Source organism: Megascapheus bottae, chromosome 1, assembly GCF_031878675.1.
Source record: "Megascapheus bottae isolate mThoBot1 chromosome 1, mThoBot2.hap1, whole genome shotgun sequence".
Classification (NCBI taxonomy): domain Eukaryota; kingdom Metazoa; phylum Chordata; class Mammalia; order Rodentia; family Geomyidae; genus Megascapheus; species Megascapheus bottae.
In genome coordinates this window covers 57507960-57525408 of record NC_143509.1, presented here as the reverse complement: position 1 = coordinate 57525408, position 17449 = coordinate 57507960, and the positions used below count along the sequence as shown (strand labels likewise).

General features: G+C 40.0%; 1 protein-coding gene and 1 non-coding gene across 2 annotated transcripts in view; one reads left to right on the top strand and one right to left on the bottom strand.

Annotated features, from left to right (window-relative positions):
- LOC150069243 (protein mono-ADP-ribosyltransferase PARP9-like) overlaps nucleotides 1-17449 on the top strand; it is a 107166-nt gene that overhangs the window by 1897 nt on the left and 87820 nt on the right. The window contains exon 3 of the mRNA XM_090330751.1: nucleotides 1101-1432. Coding sequence (XP_090186877.1) covers nucleotides 1101-1432 — 332 coding nt within the window. The remainder of the gene's footprint in view (nucleotides 1-1100; nucleotides 1433-17449) is intronic.
- LOC150069246 (U6 spliceosomal RNA) lies at nucleotides 14552-14655 on the bottom strand. Its single transcript, XR_016538674.1, has one exon. It is a non-coding gene; the product is annotated as a U6 spliceosomal RNA (small nuclear RNA).

The window sequence follows — 17449 nt, the reverse complement described above, 5'->3', positions numbered from 1 at the left end:
GAGGGAGAAAGAGGAAGAAAGCAGGGAAGGAGGAACCAGCAGGTGGAGCCACCCAACTGCAATGAAAAGCTGACAAGCTCAGGCAGCTTGACCTTGCCTATCCCAGGCAGGAATCCATGGAAGCCACCTGCTTAGCTCAGCTCCTGTAATGACTCTCTAGGGGTCTCACTGAGGCCCAGACCCACACATTGTCTCCACCTTGAATTCAGTTTCATTTGCTAACACATTTTTACATATTTATGTTTTCATTGTCACTGCCTGGACTTAAGCTTCAGTTGCTAACACACATTTTATTTATTTTTCTTCACTTCTTCTCTTCTGTACCCTTTTACCAGAGTTTTTGTGTCTACTAATGTCACATCCCAAATAAACTACTACCACTCAAATACTTGCCCCAAGGTGTGCTTCTACAAGAATTCAAACTAAGATGCTGAAAAAAGAAGTTCTTCTGAATATCACCTCCTTACGTTTGTGAATAATAATGAAATATTTTCTAGTACACCTGTATCTTGCATGAGCATCTCCAGTCTCAGTGATTGAAAACATGAGTAGCCATGCACATATTTTACTCACCATCTCTGTACCCAGAACTATCACTTATGGAATGCTAACCAAGTGCCAGGCACAGTCTAGATGAGTAAAAGGAATCGGTGAGGAGGCTAGAGGAAATCCATCTCTCTTTTGTAAATGAACTCCAATGTGAAGAGAAATGACATCTGACATTGTGTGTGTGTGTGTGTGTGTGTGTGTGTGTGTGTGTGTATGCGTGTGTATGCACCTGTCTGTCTGCCTGTCTGTCATGGGGCTTGAACTCAGGTCCTTGGCCACTGTCCCTGAGCTTTGTACTCAAGCCTAGCACTCTACCATTTTGAGCCACAACACCATTTCCAGTTTTCTAGTGATTAATTGGAGATAATTATCTCACAGACTTTCCTGCCCAGGCTGGCTTTGAACCATGATCCTCAGACCTCAGCATCCTGAGTAGCTAGGATTATAGGTGTGAGCCACTAATGCGTGGCTGTCATCTTTTTCACCTTTTTTTTCATGGATTTCAAAAGAATTTTTGCTCATTCCTTTATTATTTCTGTCTTCTTTTCCAGATGCCAGATCTCTTGGAAAAAAGGACACTTGGCTAGTTTCTGTTAGTCATGATGTCATTCCACTTTTAAAAAATAATGATAGTCTGCTAGGTGAAGTCCTTCAAAAGAAGTTCGGCTGTGTCTATACCCTTTCCTCTCCAGCTCTGGAAGGAAACAGCAAATGTCTTGTTGAGCCAGTCTTCAGAAAAAGACTGGACTCTGGACTGGAGTTATCTGTCTGGAAGGATGACCTCACCAAACAGGCGGTTGACGCTGTGGTGAATGCAGCCAATGAAGACCTTTGCCATGCTGGAGACCTGGCAGGGGCCCTGCAAAGAGCTGGCGGCCCTGACATCCAAAAGGAGAGCAGAAGATTTGTGGCTGTCCATGGTAAAGTACCAGTGGTGGGATAGCTCTCACTGGACCAGGGAAGCTTCCCTGCAAAATGATTATCCTGATTATCACCTTGAGCCAAGCCTCACTTCTCATTTTCTAGGGGTTAATTGGAGATAAGAGTCTCATATTCTTTTGTACCCAGGCTGGCTTTGAACCTTGATCCTCAGATCTCAGTCCCCTGAATAGCTAGGATTACAGGTGTGAGCCACCATGCCTGGCTTGCTAGAACTTTTCTAAAGCCTATTTTGGATGTGTGGCAGGAAGAGGGGGATTGGCAACATCAGCAAGATCAAGTGTGGCGTGTACAGGGAAAAGAAACAGATTTTGGTGACCGTGGTTATAAGCTCTGCCTATGACTCTTTTTGTATTTTTTTTTACTCTAGGCTTTCAATGCTGAAATGACAAAGTTCAACTCACACAGGCTCAATAATAACAATGGTAAGAAACTCACCGGTCTAAAAGTACAGTCTCCTGCCACAGACTCATTCTGTTCTTGATCATCTCAACTAATGAAAAAGAGATGAATAATTAAGCCAAAAGAAATTCACTGTGCTCCTGCTAGGATATTATCAGCCTGCTTTCTACCCTCATCGTGATTCTAATCTTGCTCAGTCTAATTTCATGATACCAACAGGGAACAGCTAGGTTGCAGTAGATGATCCACAGTGTGAGTAGTTCATTCACAAATGGCTGTCTAGAGAGTTTTTCCATTCATAAATTCTGCACCAGGCATGATTTTCACCCTTCTGCTCCTAGCACATGAACAGCAGGATTGTGAGTTCGAGGCCAGTATGTATACATACTGTGATCTTGTAGATAGATAGGTTGATAGATAAATGGATAGACAGAGATGAAAACCAGAACATTTGTCCTTCAAAAGCTATCTAAACCAGGTCCTGGAGTTTGGCCTAGTGATAGAGTGCTTGCCTAGCATGCATGAAGATCTGGGTTCGATTCCGTGGTACCACAAAAGTAGAAGAAACCGGAGGTGGTGCTGTGGCTCAAGTGGTAGAGCTCTAGCCTTGAAAAAGCCCAAGTACAGTGCTCAGGCCCTGAGCTCAAGCCTAGGACTAGTGTATATATATATATATATATATATATATATATATATATATATATATATATTAGCTCATACTTTCTACCTTAAACACTGGAATGAAGTTATTTATTAATAATTATAGAAGAGTCTGGGAGTTTGGCCTAGGGGTAGAGTGCTTGCCTAGCATGCACAAAGAGCCAGGTTCTATTCCTCGGTACCACATACATAGAATAAAGCCAGAAGTGCTTCTGTGGCTCAAGTTGTAGAGATCTAAGCCTTGAGAAAGCCCAAGGACAGTGCTCAGGCCCTGAGCTCAAGCCAGGACTGACAAAAAAAAAATTATACAGAATCTGGGCACGGTGGCTCATGCCTGTAATCTTAGTTACTCAGGAGGCTGAGATCTGAGGATCAAGGTTCAAAGCCAGCCCAGGCACCAAAGGACCTGCGACTCTTATCTCCAATTAACCTCTAGAAAACAGAAAGTGGGGCTTGGCTCAAGGGTAGGGTAGCCTGGAGCTGAAGAGCTCAGGGACACTGCCCAGGCCAAGTTCAAGCCCCATGACCCACCAAAAAAAAAATTGTACAAAATACGTCTCAGTAATACCAGATAAACAGGTTAACCCAGTGCTACTGTTATCTGAGTAATCACTAGAATCACCTAAACAAGCAGGGAGAGATGGACAGAGAGAAAGGAGAAATCATATATGCCCCAGATCTAAGGATTTTGATTCAAAAACTCTGGCTATAGGCTAAGCACACCTTTTTATGAAAGCTCCATAGTCTGTTTTACAGCTGGGCTAGGTTTGAGATTACTGGATAAACCTCATCCTGGTTAGTGCTGGTGAAAGATTAGTTCTCATAACTATATTCTTTTAATGGAAATTGAATGGGTAGAGATATAATATTCAATGGCTCAGTGGCAGTGGAAATGAAGAAGAGGGAACTCTAGCCGGGCTAATGGCTCATGCCTATAATCCTAATCCTAGCTAAACAGCAGGCTGAGATCTGAGAATCAGAGTTCAAAACCAGCCCAGACACTACAAAGCCATGAGATTTATCTCCACGTAATCACTAGAAAACAAGAAGTGGGGCTGTGGCTCAAGGGTAGGACGGTAGCCTTGAGCTGAAAATTTCAGGGACAGCTTCGAGGCCCAGAGTTCAAACCCTGTAACACCCTCCCCTGCCCCCACCAAAAAAAAGAGAAGGGAACTCTAGGAGATCTGGTTTGGACCTGAGCCTCTTAAGAGACTACCTCTTTGTCTTAAAATGATTATAGCTCATTGCTGCTAGCTCACACCTGTAATCCTAGCTGCTAAGGAGGCTAAGATCTGAGGATAAAAGATCCAAGTCAACCTGGGTAGAAAAATCTGTGGGAGTGATATCTCTACTTAAAACAAACAAACAAACAAAACAAAAACAGAGAAAGAGGTGTGACTCGAGGTAGAGCACTAGCCTTGAGCAAAAGTTAAGTTCAAATCCCAATAACGGTTCAAAAAGGAAAGAAAATGATAACTATAAGAGATAGATGTAAAAATTATCTGTAAATTACAGAATGTTGAATGCTAGGAGACAAATAATGAGTTAGAAGATGGACAAACCTTCCTCTAGATAGCCTAGGAGAAGGAGAGAGTCTCTCTGAAATGGAAGGATCAAGAATAGCTTTATGAACTGGAAGTAGAGCTATGGCTGAAACAGAAGAATGATAGCCTTACACAAAAGCTCATAAAAGCTCAGGGACAGCACCCACGCCTTACTTCAGGCTCCAAGATGACCGTGTGTGTGTGTGTGTGTGTGTGTGTGTGTGTGTGTGTGTGTGTGTGTGTGTGTGTGTGTGTGTGTGTGAATTCTGAGGCTTGTACTCAGGGCCTAGATGCTGTCTCTCAATTTTTTTCATATATTTTTATTGTAATTAATAGAAGGGTTACATGATATTTGCCAGATAGAAGGTGCATTAATTCACATACATTGATACCCTTTCACATATCTTGGTCCCCATTTTAAATGAAAGGGTCTCTAGGATATAGAAACATAAGCCATATAAATGATTGAGTGTTGTTCTTAAGGTACTATGTTATCTCTCATATCTTTTGCTGTCCCTTGGTTATCTCATATTGTTACAGTATCTCATTTTGTTACCTGATATATCAGATATATTTATATTTGGATATTTGAAATTGGATAGGGAAGGGGGGAAAACAAGATGAGGGGTGGGGGTGGGGGGAGGGAAATGGAAATGGAATTGGTGCTATATTTATGTACATTATTTTTCATTTAGTTTTTGTTTTCATTTGAATCTTAGGAAACCATTTGATATCTTATGCAACATTTCTTTTTTATGGTCTTATGTTAATTATACCTTGACTTGAGATTTATGATCAGTGGTAGAAGTGAGGTTCAAGTAATAGAGCACCAGCCTTGAACAGAAAAACCAAGCTAGAGCACAAAGCCCTGAGTTCAAGTCCCAGTACTAGTGTAAAATTAGTAATGGTATTCAGCTAATAAATGATATGCAAATAACAATCTCACACTCTTCTTTCTATACAGAAATCATGATGAGCAAGATTTGAAGTTGCTAGGATGATGAATATTATTTTTGTTTTTCCAGTTTGAATCAGCTTGGGTACTGACAAACATTGCTTCAGGAAATTCCCTTCAGACCCGAATTGTGATTCAGGAGCAGTGCCCATCTTCATAGAGTTGCTCAGCTCAGAGTTTGAAGATGTCCAAGAACAGGTAATAAAACAAAGGAGTAAATAAAACTAAGTAAAAATACAGTAGGTAAGGAGTAGCAGATGAGTTTAAGACTGAAATTTCCCCTTCGACGCATTCAGGGCTTGAGTTTGACTATTTGGCTGTGATAATCCAGTTGGTTTCTGGCTGTGTTCTAGAAATTTAAATTCACAGGGCGCAGTAGCTCATGCCTGTAATCCTAGCTGCTCAAGAGGATTTCGGGTCAAAGCCAGCCCAGGCATGAAAGGCCAAGAGATTCTTATCTCCAATTAACAACTGGAAGTAGTGCTGTGGCTCAAGGGGTACAGCAGTAGCCTTGAGCTGAAGACTCAGGGACAGAGCTGAGGCCCAGAGTTCAAACCCCATGCTAAACCAAAAAAAAAAAAAAAAAGAAATTTAAACTTAGTCAATATATATTAGTAAATATAAGCACACTTCTAGTCACATAAAGCTATTTAGGTTTTATAAGCTTTTGTGTCTTTTTACCTTTATTCTCCAGGTTTTTTAACAAATAACCTTTTTTTGTGGGGGGGGACACAGCGCCTGGCTCAGAGTTCTTTAGCCCTCCTTCCCCTGTAACAAATTTGATATAATTTATATATAATGTGTGAATTACAAATTGCATGATTATATAATAAATAGTGTAAAGTAATATAATTGTATACTATACAATTTTAAAATATTATCGTATAAATTAAGCTGGACCCCGGTGACTCACACCTACAATCCTAGCTCCTCAAGAGGCTGAGATCTCAAGATAGCGATTCAAAGCCAGCCTGGGGACAAAAGCCCCCCCTGATAGCCAGAGACCAAAGATCAATGCAAATTGCAATGAGTCGTTTATTGATGAGCTCGAGCACGGGTCTGTGCACACGGATAGTCGAGTGCAGACCAGAGGCCCCGAGCACAAGATTATAGCCCCTTTTATACATTTTTTTTGGTAGGGGGAAGGCCCCAGCAAGTAATAGCAACAAATCAATATGCCACACCAGAAATTTATACTGTAATTTCATTAAATGATTGGTGCAATACAAAGCAGGAAAGGGGTCGTGGCTAATCATTGGTCAGTCTAGCTGGCTGTCATTTTAGGAGGATGGTTTTAGGCCAGATATGAATCTAGGGGGATCTCCATGGTAACAGACTTGTGATTGGTTGACATCTGCCCTAGTTTGCTGGCCCTTACAAGTCCGACCTTGTAAGTACCAGATGGCTACTATCTCTAGCTCCTGGCTTGGAATGTGTATTCTCCTTACTACAGTGTAGCTCAGTCTGGGAACCAAGGACAAATGGGTGGTTGTAGATTAGCCACAAGGACAGCATTTCTCAGGATTTTAGCAAGCAGATATACAGAAGCAGAAAGGCAAGTTAAGGAAATACAAGTATAACCATCCAAATGAATACAAGTATGAAAATACAAATGGCTAACATAGGTTTATAGAAAATATATATTTTCTATGCTCCTCATTATCTCCAATTAACCACTAGGAAACTGGAAGTAGTGCTTTGACTCAAGTGTTAAGAGTGTGAGCCTTGAGCTAAAGAGCTCAGGGACAGAGCTCAGGCCCAGAGTTCAACCCCTCAATCCACCGAAAAACAAGAGGCCCTTTACACTTGTGAGTCCAGGAAGAGGTAAATAAGGTAGAGCTTAGAAGAGGAGGGGGAGCTTTGAGCGCCAGCACTTAAATGAACACTTCTTTCTTTCTTACCATCTCTCCCAGTTACTGTTTTTCACACAATGAGGAGCAGCTTCTTGAAGAAATCTACTTGAAGTCTTACGTTTTTATTAAAAAAAAAAAAAAACAACACAAAAACAGAAACTGCATTAATTTTTTTATTATTGCTAGCCTTAACCACATTTTAAAAGATATCACTACAATATGGCTTTTATCACATCCAAAAGTTTAATAAAATTATCTGTATTTTGATAGTTCTTTAATTCTCTTTAAGGACACATCAACTCTTTGTGCTAGAGAATTTTATTTGAGTGAATGGATCATCCTAGGAATTTGTTAATTGATTAAACATAGCAACTACACAGAAAAAAAAATTCAACCCCTAAAATAGGTACATATAAAATATGGTTTCTGAAGTTATTTTCTTTGGATTGTAATTACCCCAACAAAGTAAACAAAAGAACACAGACAGCAGTCCCAAAATAGAAATACAATAAGTCATCAAGTGACTGCCTGAAAGCCTTCTTGAATATCTCATCTCATTTCTGCTTTTGATTCTGCTGATTTTCTTCATATCATCTTTCTTTTACAGGTCTCTCCCTGTCTGAATGTCCTTTCCTGGTTACTCTTTGTCAGAGACACTGATGTACTGGCTGATGCCTGCTGGGCTCTTTCTTATCTATCAGATGGACCCAATGATAAAATTCAGGCAGTCATTGATGCTGGAGTATGTAGGAGAATTGTGGAGCTGCTGATGTAAGGTACCCTTTTTTTTTTTTAAACATATATTAGTTATAAGGGGGGCAAGGGTGTTCATTGTTAAATTTCCACACATTTAAAATGCATTGTAATCTCACCCCTTCTTATCTCTCTCCCTGCCTTTTCCCCTTCCAAAAGAATTTCAACAGGTTTCATTGTTGTGTTTTTACTGTTTTACTATCCAAATAAATTATTTGGATAGTATTAAACCTCTTTTTTTTTTTTTTGCCAGTCCTGGGCTTGAGCTCAGGGCCTGAGCACTGTTTTGGACTTTCTCAAGGTTAGAGCTCTACCACTTGAGCCTCAGCACCACTTCCGGCTTTTTTCTATGTATGTGGTATCGAGGAATCGAACCCGGGTCTTCATGCATGCTAGGCAAGGACTTTAACCACTAGGTCAAACTCCCAGTCCTTAAACCTCTTTTTTTTTAAAGTATATCTACTTTTTTCCCTCCATAGTAGTTTCTGTTCATACTTACATATTAGTTGATTGCATTTATTGATATATTGCGCTTTGGACTTTTTTGTTGTTGTTTCTTGTTTATGTCTTTGTTAAGAAGCTCTTTTTACTCTACTAGTAGCAGTCCTTTAGCAGAAACGTTTGGAAAATTTTATTTAACAGCCATTAGAAATCAGAATTCTTATTGCCACTAAAAATAGTCACCCCTTGTCTGTCTTTCTAAGAGCTACTAGTATCAGACATTGAATCTTATTTTAGTCTTTATATTACCTTTGGTGGTGGAATGACTTACTCATGGCATAAATTCTTGAAAAGTGTAGTAATTACATTTTTAGATAGTACTTTGAAAAAAATGCACTGAAAAGATAATGGGCAGACTCAAAGGAACTTAGGCTCAATGGTTTCCCTCATTTGTCATAATCAGTAGAAACCTTGGGCTCTACTAGCAGAGATCTGCAATAGAGCAAAACCTTGATACATAAGGCCATATAATATGAAGCTAATTGAAAGGACCTCCAGGATATTGAAACAAAAGCCATATAACGAATGATTGTTGTCCTTAATGTACTATGTTATCCCTCATCTCCTTTGCTGTCCCTTGGGTATTTCATATTGTTACAGTACCTCACTTTGTTATCTGATATATTGAATTTATTTGTATTTAGTTATCTGAAACTTGATAGGGAAGGGGGGAAAACCAATACGGGGAGTGGGTGGTGGGTGAGGGGAGGGTAATGGGTACCAAGACATGTGAAAGGGTATCAACGTATGTGAATTAATGCACCTTCTATCTGGCAAATATCATGTAACCCTTTTATTAATTACAATAGAAATATATATATATATATAAAAGATAAGGAAGTGAGAAAAGTATAAGCAATACCTGACATTTAATTGAAGTACAAAGTAGATAGAAATTAATTTTTCTGAATGTGGCATATGGAATTGAGTAGTTGAATATAATGTACAGACACAAAATTCAGGGATTGTACAAAGCTGGCCAGTACACTTAATTTCAAGAAAGTGATATAGTGCTGTAGTGAATTAAAGTTGATGTGCTGTTCCAAAGTCTGGGAAGTAATCTCTTGTGTTTCTGTACATTTTAGTTATTAGATCTTAAATAACTGTGAAGGAACTGACAGTTTTAAGAATGACCAATCTCTGGCCAGGGTTTGGCCTAGTGGTAGAGTGCTTGCCTAGCATGCATGAAGACCATGGTTCAATTCCTTGGTACCACATAAATAGATACCTCTTATTCCTATTTTTTCTAGTGCTTTCAACATGAATGGATGTTGTACTTTGTCAAATGCCTTCTCCGCATCCAGAGAAATTATCATATGATTCTTATCCTTAGCTCTATTGATGTGATGTATTACATTGATTGATTTGCGAATGTTAAACCAGCCTTGCATCTGTGGGATGAAGCCTACTTAATCATGATGATTTTTTAAATTTGTTTCTGGATTCTGTTGGCTAATATTTTATTGAGAACTTTTGCGTCTGTGTTCATTAGAGAGATAGGTCTGTAGTTTTCTTTTTTTGTCGGGTCTTTCCCTGGTTTGGGGATGAGAGTAATATTAGCTTCATAAAATGAGTTTAGTGGGGCCAGGAGTTTGGCCTAGTGGTAGAGTGCTTGCCTAGCATGCACTAACACCCCGGTTCGATTCCTCGGTACCACATACATAGAAAAAAGCCAGAAGTGGTGCTGAAGCTCAAGTGGTAGAGTGCTAGCCTTGAGAAAGTCCAAGGACAGTGGTCAGGCCCTGAGCCCAAGCCCAGGACTGGCAAAAAAAATAAATAAATAAAATAAATAAAAAAATAAAATAAAATGAGTTTGGTATTTCTCCTTCTGTTTCTATCTCTCAGAAGAGTTTCAAGAGTATAGGTGTTATTTCATCTTTAAACGTCTTGTAGAATTCCGCAGTGAAACCATCTGGACCTGGGCACTTTTTGGTTGCCATTTCCCTAATTGCTTCCACAATTTTGTTGTAAGAAATTGGTTTGTTCAATTTGTTTACCTCATCGTTGTTCAGTGTGGGTAGCCTGTATTTATTTAAGAAATCATCCATTTCTACTAGATTTTCTTGTTTCTTTGAATATAGGCCCTGGTAGTACCTATTCATTATGGACTGAATTTCTTGGGAATCAGTTGTGATTGTTCCCGTGGGGTCTCTAATCTTGTTTATTTGAGTCTCCCCTTTCCTTTTTTTGATTAATCTTGCTAAGGGTCTGTCTATTTTGTTGACTCTTTCAAAGAACCAACTTTCTGATTTATCAATTTTGTGTATAGTAGATCTTATTTCAATCTCTGATATTTCTGATTTTATTTTTGTTATTTCTGTCCTTCTAGCTGTTTTAGAATTAACTTTTTCTTGCTCCTCTAGGTGTTTCAGGTTTTTTAGGTTATTTACATGCTCTTCTTCTGTCTTTTTAATATGCACTCCTAGTGTGATAAATTTGCCTCAGAAGTGCCTTTGCTGTGTCCCATAAGCTCCTTTGTGATGTTTCTTGATTGTCATTACATTCACGGAAGTTTTTAATTTCATTTCTGATCTGATCTGTTACCCAGGAGTTATTCAGAAGTGTGTTGTTCAGTTTCCAAGTGACTGTATGTTTTTTGACTTTGACTGCATTGTTCAGAATTAATCTGACTCCACTGTGGTCTGATGGAATGCATGGGATTATATCAGACCTCTTGTATCTGCTTAAGTTTTCTGTATGAACTATTATATGACCAATTTTGGAGTGTGTTCCATGTGCTGCTGAGAAAAATGTAAAAAATTTCGCCATTGGGTGGAAGACTCTGTGTATATCTGTTAAGCCCAGCTGGGCTATGGTGTCGTTTAAGTCGATGGTGTCTTTGCTTAATTTTTGTTGGGTTGACCTGTCATTTGGTGAGAGTGGCATATTGAAGTCTCCCACTATGATTGTGTTTGAGTCTATCTTGTTCTGTAATTCTAAGAGAGTTTGTTTGACGAATTTGGGTGCTGCCGTGTTGGGGGAGTAAATGTTTATAACTGTAATATTATGGGCATGGATTGTACCCTTTACTAATATATAATGGCCGTCTATATTTTTATGTACTGATTTTACTGAGAAGTTAATTTTGTCGGAGATTAAGATTGCCACTCCTGCTTTTTTGCATGGTGCATTGGAGTGGAAAATTCATTTCCAGCCTTTCACTTGGAATTTGTTTCTGTCTTTGGCAGTGAGGTGGGTCTCTTGGAGGCAACATATGGATGGGTGGTGTTTCTTAATCCAGTCTGCTGCTCCGTGTGTTTTGATTGGATTGTTCAGCCCGTTCACATTTAGGGAGATTATGGAGAAGTGGTCAGCGTCCATTGTCGTTTTTTTTTTTTACTTCTAAGTTTCTTTCTCTCTCTTTTTTCCCCTTTTGTGTTTAGTGAATTATAGATGTTTGCTTCTTGATGGGGGTTCTTGATGTTCTACAGTTTGTTCTCGATTAATTACTTTTTTTTGTCACGCTGGTTTAGTGTGCATGTATTCATAAAGCTTCTCTTTGGAGTGAAATATTCTTGTTTCTCCCTCCAATGTAAATGCTAGTTTTGCTGGATATATCAGTCTGGGTTGGCAGTTGTTGGTCTTCAGGACATCAAAGATGTTTTTCCAAACTTTTCTTGCATTTAGGGTTTGCATGGAGAGATCTGCTATAATTCGAATTTTCTTCCCATTGTAGTATAGCTCCTTCTTTGTTTTTGTAGCATTTAAGATCAATTCCTTGGTATTCGGGTCCAGTGTCTTTACTATGATATGTCTAGGTGAGTTCCTTCTAGGATCTTGCCTGTTTGGAGTCCTAAAACCTTCAATAATGTGAGCATTTTCCCTTTTGAAGTTGGGGAAGTTCTCTGCTATGATTTTGGTGAATAAAGGTGGCATTCCTTTGACCTGAAATTCTGTGCCCTCCTCAATCCCTATTATACGAAGATTAGACTTCCTTGCTTCATCTGCCAGTTCCTGGAGCTCTCTCTGGTGGATTCTGACTGATTTTTCCAAGGTGGCGATTCTCTGTTCCACCTCTTGTGTTTTATCTTCCGTTACTGATGCTCTGTTCTCCATCTCCGTCAATCTGTTGCTTAATGGCTCCATTTTTGCTTGAAGTGTGGACACTGAGCTGATCATGTCTGCTGTGAGGGTATTAATCTTTTCTTCCATTTCTCTTTTGAATTCGAGGAGCTCTTTGGTGATTTCCTGCTTTACGTTCCTGGAATTGTTTTTGGAATTCTGTTTTAATCTCTTTAGGCATGTCCACAATCATCTCCTTGAGTAGGGTCATGTTTCATATCTCTTCAGGTGTCATTTCTTGGGATGGTGACATCTCTCTCGTCCCTTCGCTCTTGTTTCCTTTTGGGCTTTGCGTGGGACTTTGATTATTTATGTATGTCTTAATTCGTCTTTGTGCTCTCCTCAGCAGCAAGAACTGTTGTAGTTCACTCTGTGGTCAGTAGGTAGCGGTGTTTACTTGTATTGGGACCGGTGGTTCTGGGAATATGTGAATACCTGTGGTTCTCGGCCAAATTGATTCCTCTGTTGACTAGGTCAGAGATTGCAGTTTTTGCAGGTGTTCTGGCCTGTTCCCAGAGGCTGTGTGCTGCTGCACGACTAGCGCTCAGCCCAACCAGTGGCCTCACAGTGGGCCGTGGGATGGATCTGCGAGCTTCAGTCTCAGCATGCTGGGTGGACAGTTGGTTTTCCTGTGCTGCTTCCAGGGGCGGGCCCAGGCCAAGGATCTGGGGTTTGGGAGTTTCCAGGGGCTCTCAGCAGGATCAGCAGGTGTCTGCTCTGTTTCCAGGGGCGGGGCCCAGCTGAGGACATGGGCTTCAAGGGCGGAGCCACGTCTTTCTGATTCTCAGAAGGTGAGCTTGGCTACTGGTCATCCACCTTACTTCCCTTTTGCAAAGGCTTCCATCGCATGGAGGAACCATCGTTTCTTGCTCAGAACTCTAAAAGTTCAACATATGAACGTTACCAGAGCCATGTAAGACCCTGTCCTTTGAGATCAGAATGCTTGGAAGAGGGCAAAAGAAGAGGAAGAGGTCGATGTCTGCCAGCTCCACCCTTGTTGGGAGTCCCTAATACTTAGGAACTCTACCAGTCCTCCCACCACGTGGAGCGCATTCTCCCTTCCCAGATGACCACCTGCAGCCTTTCCAGCTTCACCATGCTGCAATAAAGCTCAGTGTTCTTTATGACTGCCTGGTGAATAGTATGTGCAATGTACATTGAATGGATATTTCAATACAGAATTGGCCTACATAAAGAATTAATTTCTCAGAGATTTACAATAGAACAAAACCTAGATACATAAGGCCAGATAGGATGATACAAAATAAAAGGACCTCCAGGATGTAGAAACAAAAGCCATATAATGAGTGATTGTAGTCCTTAATGTACTATGTTATCTCTCATCTCTTTTGCTGTTCCTTGGTTATCTCATATTGGTACAGTATTTCACCTTGTTATCTAATGTATATATGCTTGATTGGTTATTTGGAATTGGATAGGGACGGGGAACATCAACATGTGCTGCAGGGTGGGGGAATGGGAGGGAAATGGGGACCATGACATGAGAAAGGGTACCAATGTTTGTGAAGTAATGCACCTTCTATCTGGCAAATATAATGTAACCCTTCTATTAATTAAAATAAAAAATATATGAAAAAATTAAAAAAAGAATTAATTTCTATCTGTAAGTTCCACAACATTGAACAACTGAGAAAACTAAAAATGTCTATTTCTATGGTCTATCTTACCTCTTTTGTTTAAAATCCAATGCTTTAATTACTTATCATAGGTAAGATATGGAACCAACCAGATGCCCTTTAGTAGATGAATGGGTCAAGAAGATGTGGTACTTTACACAATGGAATTCTATGCTGCCATCAGAAAGAATGACATAAGTCCATTTGTAAGGAAATAGAAAGATTTGGGAAGAATCATACTAACTGAAGTAAGCCAGACCCAAAGAAACATAGGTTTCATAGTTTCTGTCATTTGCAATAATTAGTACACATCTAGGAGTCTCCTAGCAGAGGACCAATAAGCTGAAAAGGTATGTACATATGGCCATATAGGATGAGGCTAAGCAAAGTGAACTCCAGGATATCGAAACAAGAGGTTTATATTTGTGATTGTTCTTCTCTTTTAATATATTTTTATTGTAATTAATAGAAGTGTTACATTATATTTGCCATATAGAAGGCGCATCACTTAACAAACGTTGCTATCCCTTCTCATGTTTTTGTCCCACTTTCCCTCCCTCCTTCCCTTCCCCTCATCTTGTTTCTCCCCTTCCCTATCCAATTTCAAATAAACAAATAAACATATATACAATATAGCAGATAACAAGATAATACTGTAACAATAAGAGATAACCAAGGGACAGCAAAAGAGATGTGAAAAATATGGAACGCTTCACGAATTTGCGTGTCATCCTTGCGCAGGGGCCATGCTAATCTCTGTATCATTCCAGTTTTAGTATATGTGCTGCTGAAGCGAGCACTGTGATTGTTCTTAACCTACCATGTGAGGCTATTTTTTTTTGTTCTCTTTTTTTTCTCCTTATGATTTATCTCATGTTGTAACTGTATCTGACTTTGGTACCTGGTATATTGTACATAAGGTTGTTTGTTTATTTGAAATAGAGAAGGACAGGAGAATGATTGGGAGGGGTAGGGGAAAGGGAAAGTGGGAGAAAAACATGTGAAGGAATATCAGTGTTCAAGAAGTATTGTAGGGGCGTTTGGCCTAGTAGTAGAATGCTTGCCTAGCTTGGGGTCCAGTCCTTTGTTCCACATATACAGAAAAAAAGCCAGAACTGGTGCTGTGGTTCAAGTGGTACAGCACTAACCTTGAGGAAAGCCCAAGGACAGTGCTCAGGCCCTGAGTTCAGTCCCCAGGACTGACAAAAAAAGAAGAAGTATTGTACCCACTACCTGGAAGATATGTAAAAACTCCAATGCTTTATACTGCATACAAATACATTGGTATAAGCATACATGAGTGTAAGTTGTAAGCAGACATATGTAAGGAGAACATGCTCAAATGTGTGTTATCAATGCTTGTAATCATTTTAGAGAAAGTCTAGGAAAAAAGGGGTTGACTTTCATTCCTGAGTGAGTATAAAATACAAAAGAGCTAGAGGAAGGGAGATATAAATGCCAACTGAGTAAAAAAATTAAAAAGTGGGGCTGGGAGTTTAGCCTAAGTGGTAGGGTGCTTGCCTAGCATGCACAAAGACCCGAGTTCAATTCCTCGGTACTACGTATATAGAAAAAAGCCACAAGTGGTGCTGAGGTTCAAGTGGTAGAACTCTAGCCTTGAGAAAGTCCAAGGACAGTGCTCAGACCCTGAGCTCAAGCTCAGGACTGGCCAAGAAAAAAAATTAAAAAGTAAAGAGCCTTAAAACACTAAATTATAGAAGTAAAATCTTTGGGGTTCCGATTTTGTTAGAGTTTGAACTGTCAAGAAAGTCCTGTCTCATTATTCTAGGCCACCACATGAAGTACAACAGATTCCCCTCCCTTCTCTTGTCTGATGTCATTTATCTCTTTCTGGAGCATCAGACTAACTTGTACAAAAGAACCTGAATAAGTAGTTATGAAGAAAACAATACAGTCTGACCAGGTAATGCTTAAATGAAGGCTGTCCATACTGTTTCCAAACAGAACAATCCAATAGACATTAGAGACTCTCCCAACATGACTTAGTTCATCTTCAGGATTTAAACACAGATACTCTACTTATTATCACCATGTCTAAATTTAATACTCCAGTTTTCTGTGAGCTGTTTCCTCATTTGTTCAAGAATATTGGATTGGCATACCAAATCCATGACCATATAATCTGGCTCTTACTATTTAAGAGCATTGTTGACATATTTCCATATTTATAACTTATCTGGGAACTTTTTTTTTTTTGCCAGTCCTGTGTTTGAGTTCAGGGCCTGAGCACTGTAGGCTTTCTTAAGGCTAGTGCTCAGCCACTTGAGCCACAGCACTTTCAGCTTTTTCTATGTATGTGGTATGGAGGAATCGGACTTGGGGCTTCGTGCATGCTAGGTGAGTGCTCTACCACTAGGCCACGCTCCTGGCCCCCTGGGAACTTTTTATGATGCTAAAGTCCAGTTGGCTTCAGTGAATAAAAGAGGAAGTACGGGTGAATTATACTATCCTCCCCTCCCCCAAGGCCTCACTCAGCGATTGACAGGAATTGGTATAAAACTCCTCAATCTTGGGGGGCCGGGAGTTTGGCCTAGTGGTAGAGTTCTTGCCCCACGAGTTCAAGCCCCACGACTGACAAAAAACAAAACTCCCCAATCTTGTCAGATACACTCATGGTGACTCATGCAAGTGAGTCATCCTATTTAAAGTACTTGCACTTGAATCCTCTCTGAAGGTCTTATGGGAGAACCCAAAGAAAGGAAGGTGTTTCTCTGAGTAACTACAGTTGCATTTTCATTATTTGTAAATTATAGAATTTAAGGATTTAAAAAGTTGCCAAAAATCATCCAGTATAAGGCCAGGAGCGTGGCCTAGCATATGGGAAGACCTGGGTTCAATTTCTCAGTACTACATACTCAGAAAATGCTGGAAGTAGTGCTGTGGTTCGATGGTAGAGCCCTAGCTTTGAGAAATCCCAAGAACAGTGCCCACCCCCCTGAGTTCAACCCCCAGGATTTGCAATAAAAAAATTATGCAGTATAGAAACTGCATCCTTTTGAAAAGTGAACTCTCTTACAGAGGGGAAGGATGTCACTTGCTTAGATATTGAAGGAGACAATGTGAATGTGGTATTCTCTCTGTATGGAGTAGGGTGCTTGCCTAATGTGCATAAAGCCCTGGGTTCGATTCCTTGGTACCACATTCACAGAAAAAGCTGAAAGTGGTACTGTGACTCAGGGTAGAGTGCTAGCCTTTATAAAGTTCAAGAACTGTGCCAAGGCCCTGAGTTTAAGCCCAGGAATGACAAGAAAACAAACCAAACCAACAACAACCAAAACCAGGCTGCCAACCATTGTCTACTTCGTGAAGGGAGAAAGTGCACTGCAGCTGTCCATCCCACATGGCGTAGGCCACTGATGAGGGATGATGATTCCTGACCGGGAATCTGTCTATTGAGGCAACATTACAGGAAGTCAAGGGCATTGAAGGGATCTTTCCTACTTTGAGTAGGAGCTTGACTATGAGACATCTATTGTGTTTCTCAAATATTTATGAAGCATCCATGTCTGACAGGCTCAGACCTTAATCAAGAATAAAAATGTGAATAAGGCACTTTCCTCATCCTTAACCAAG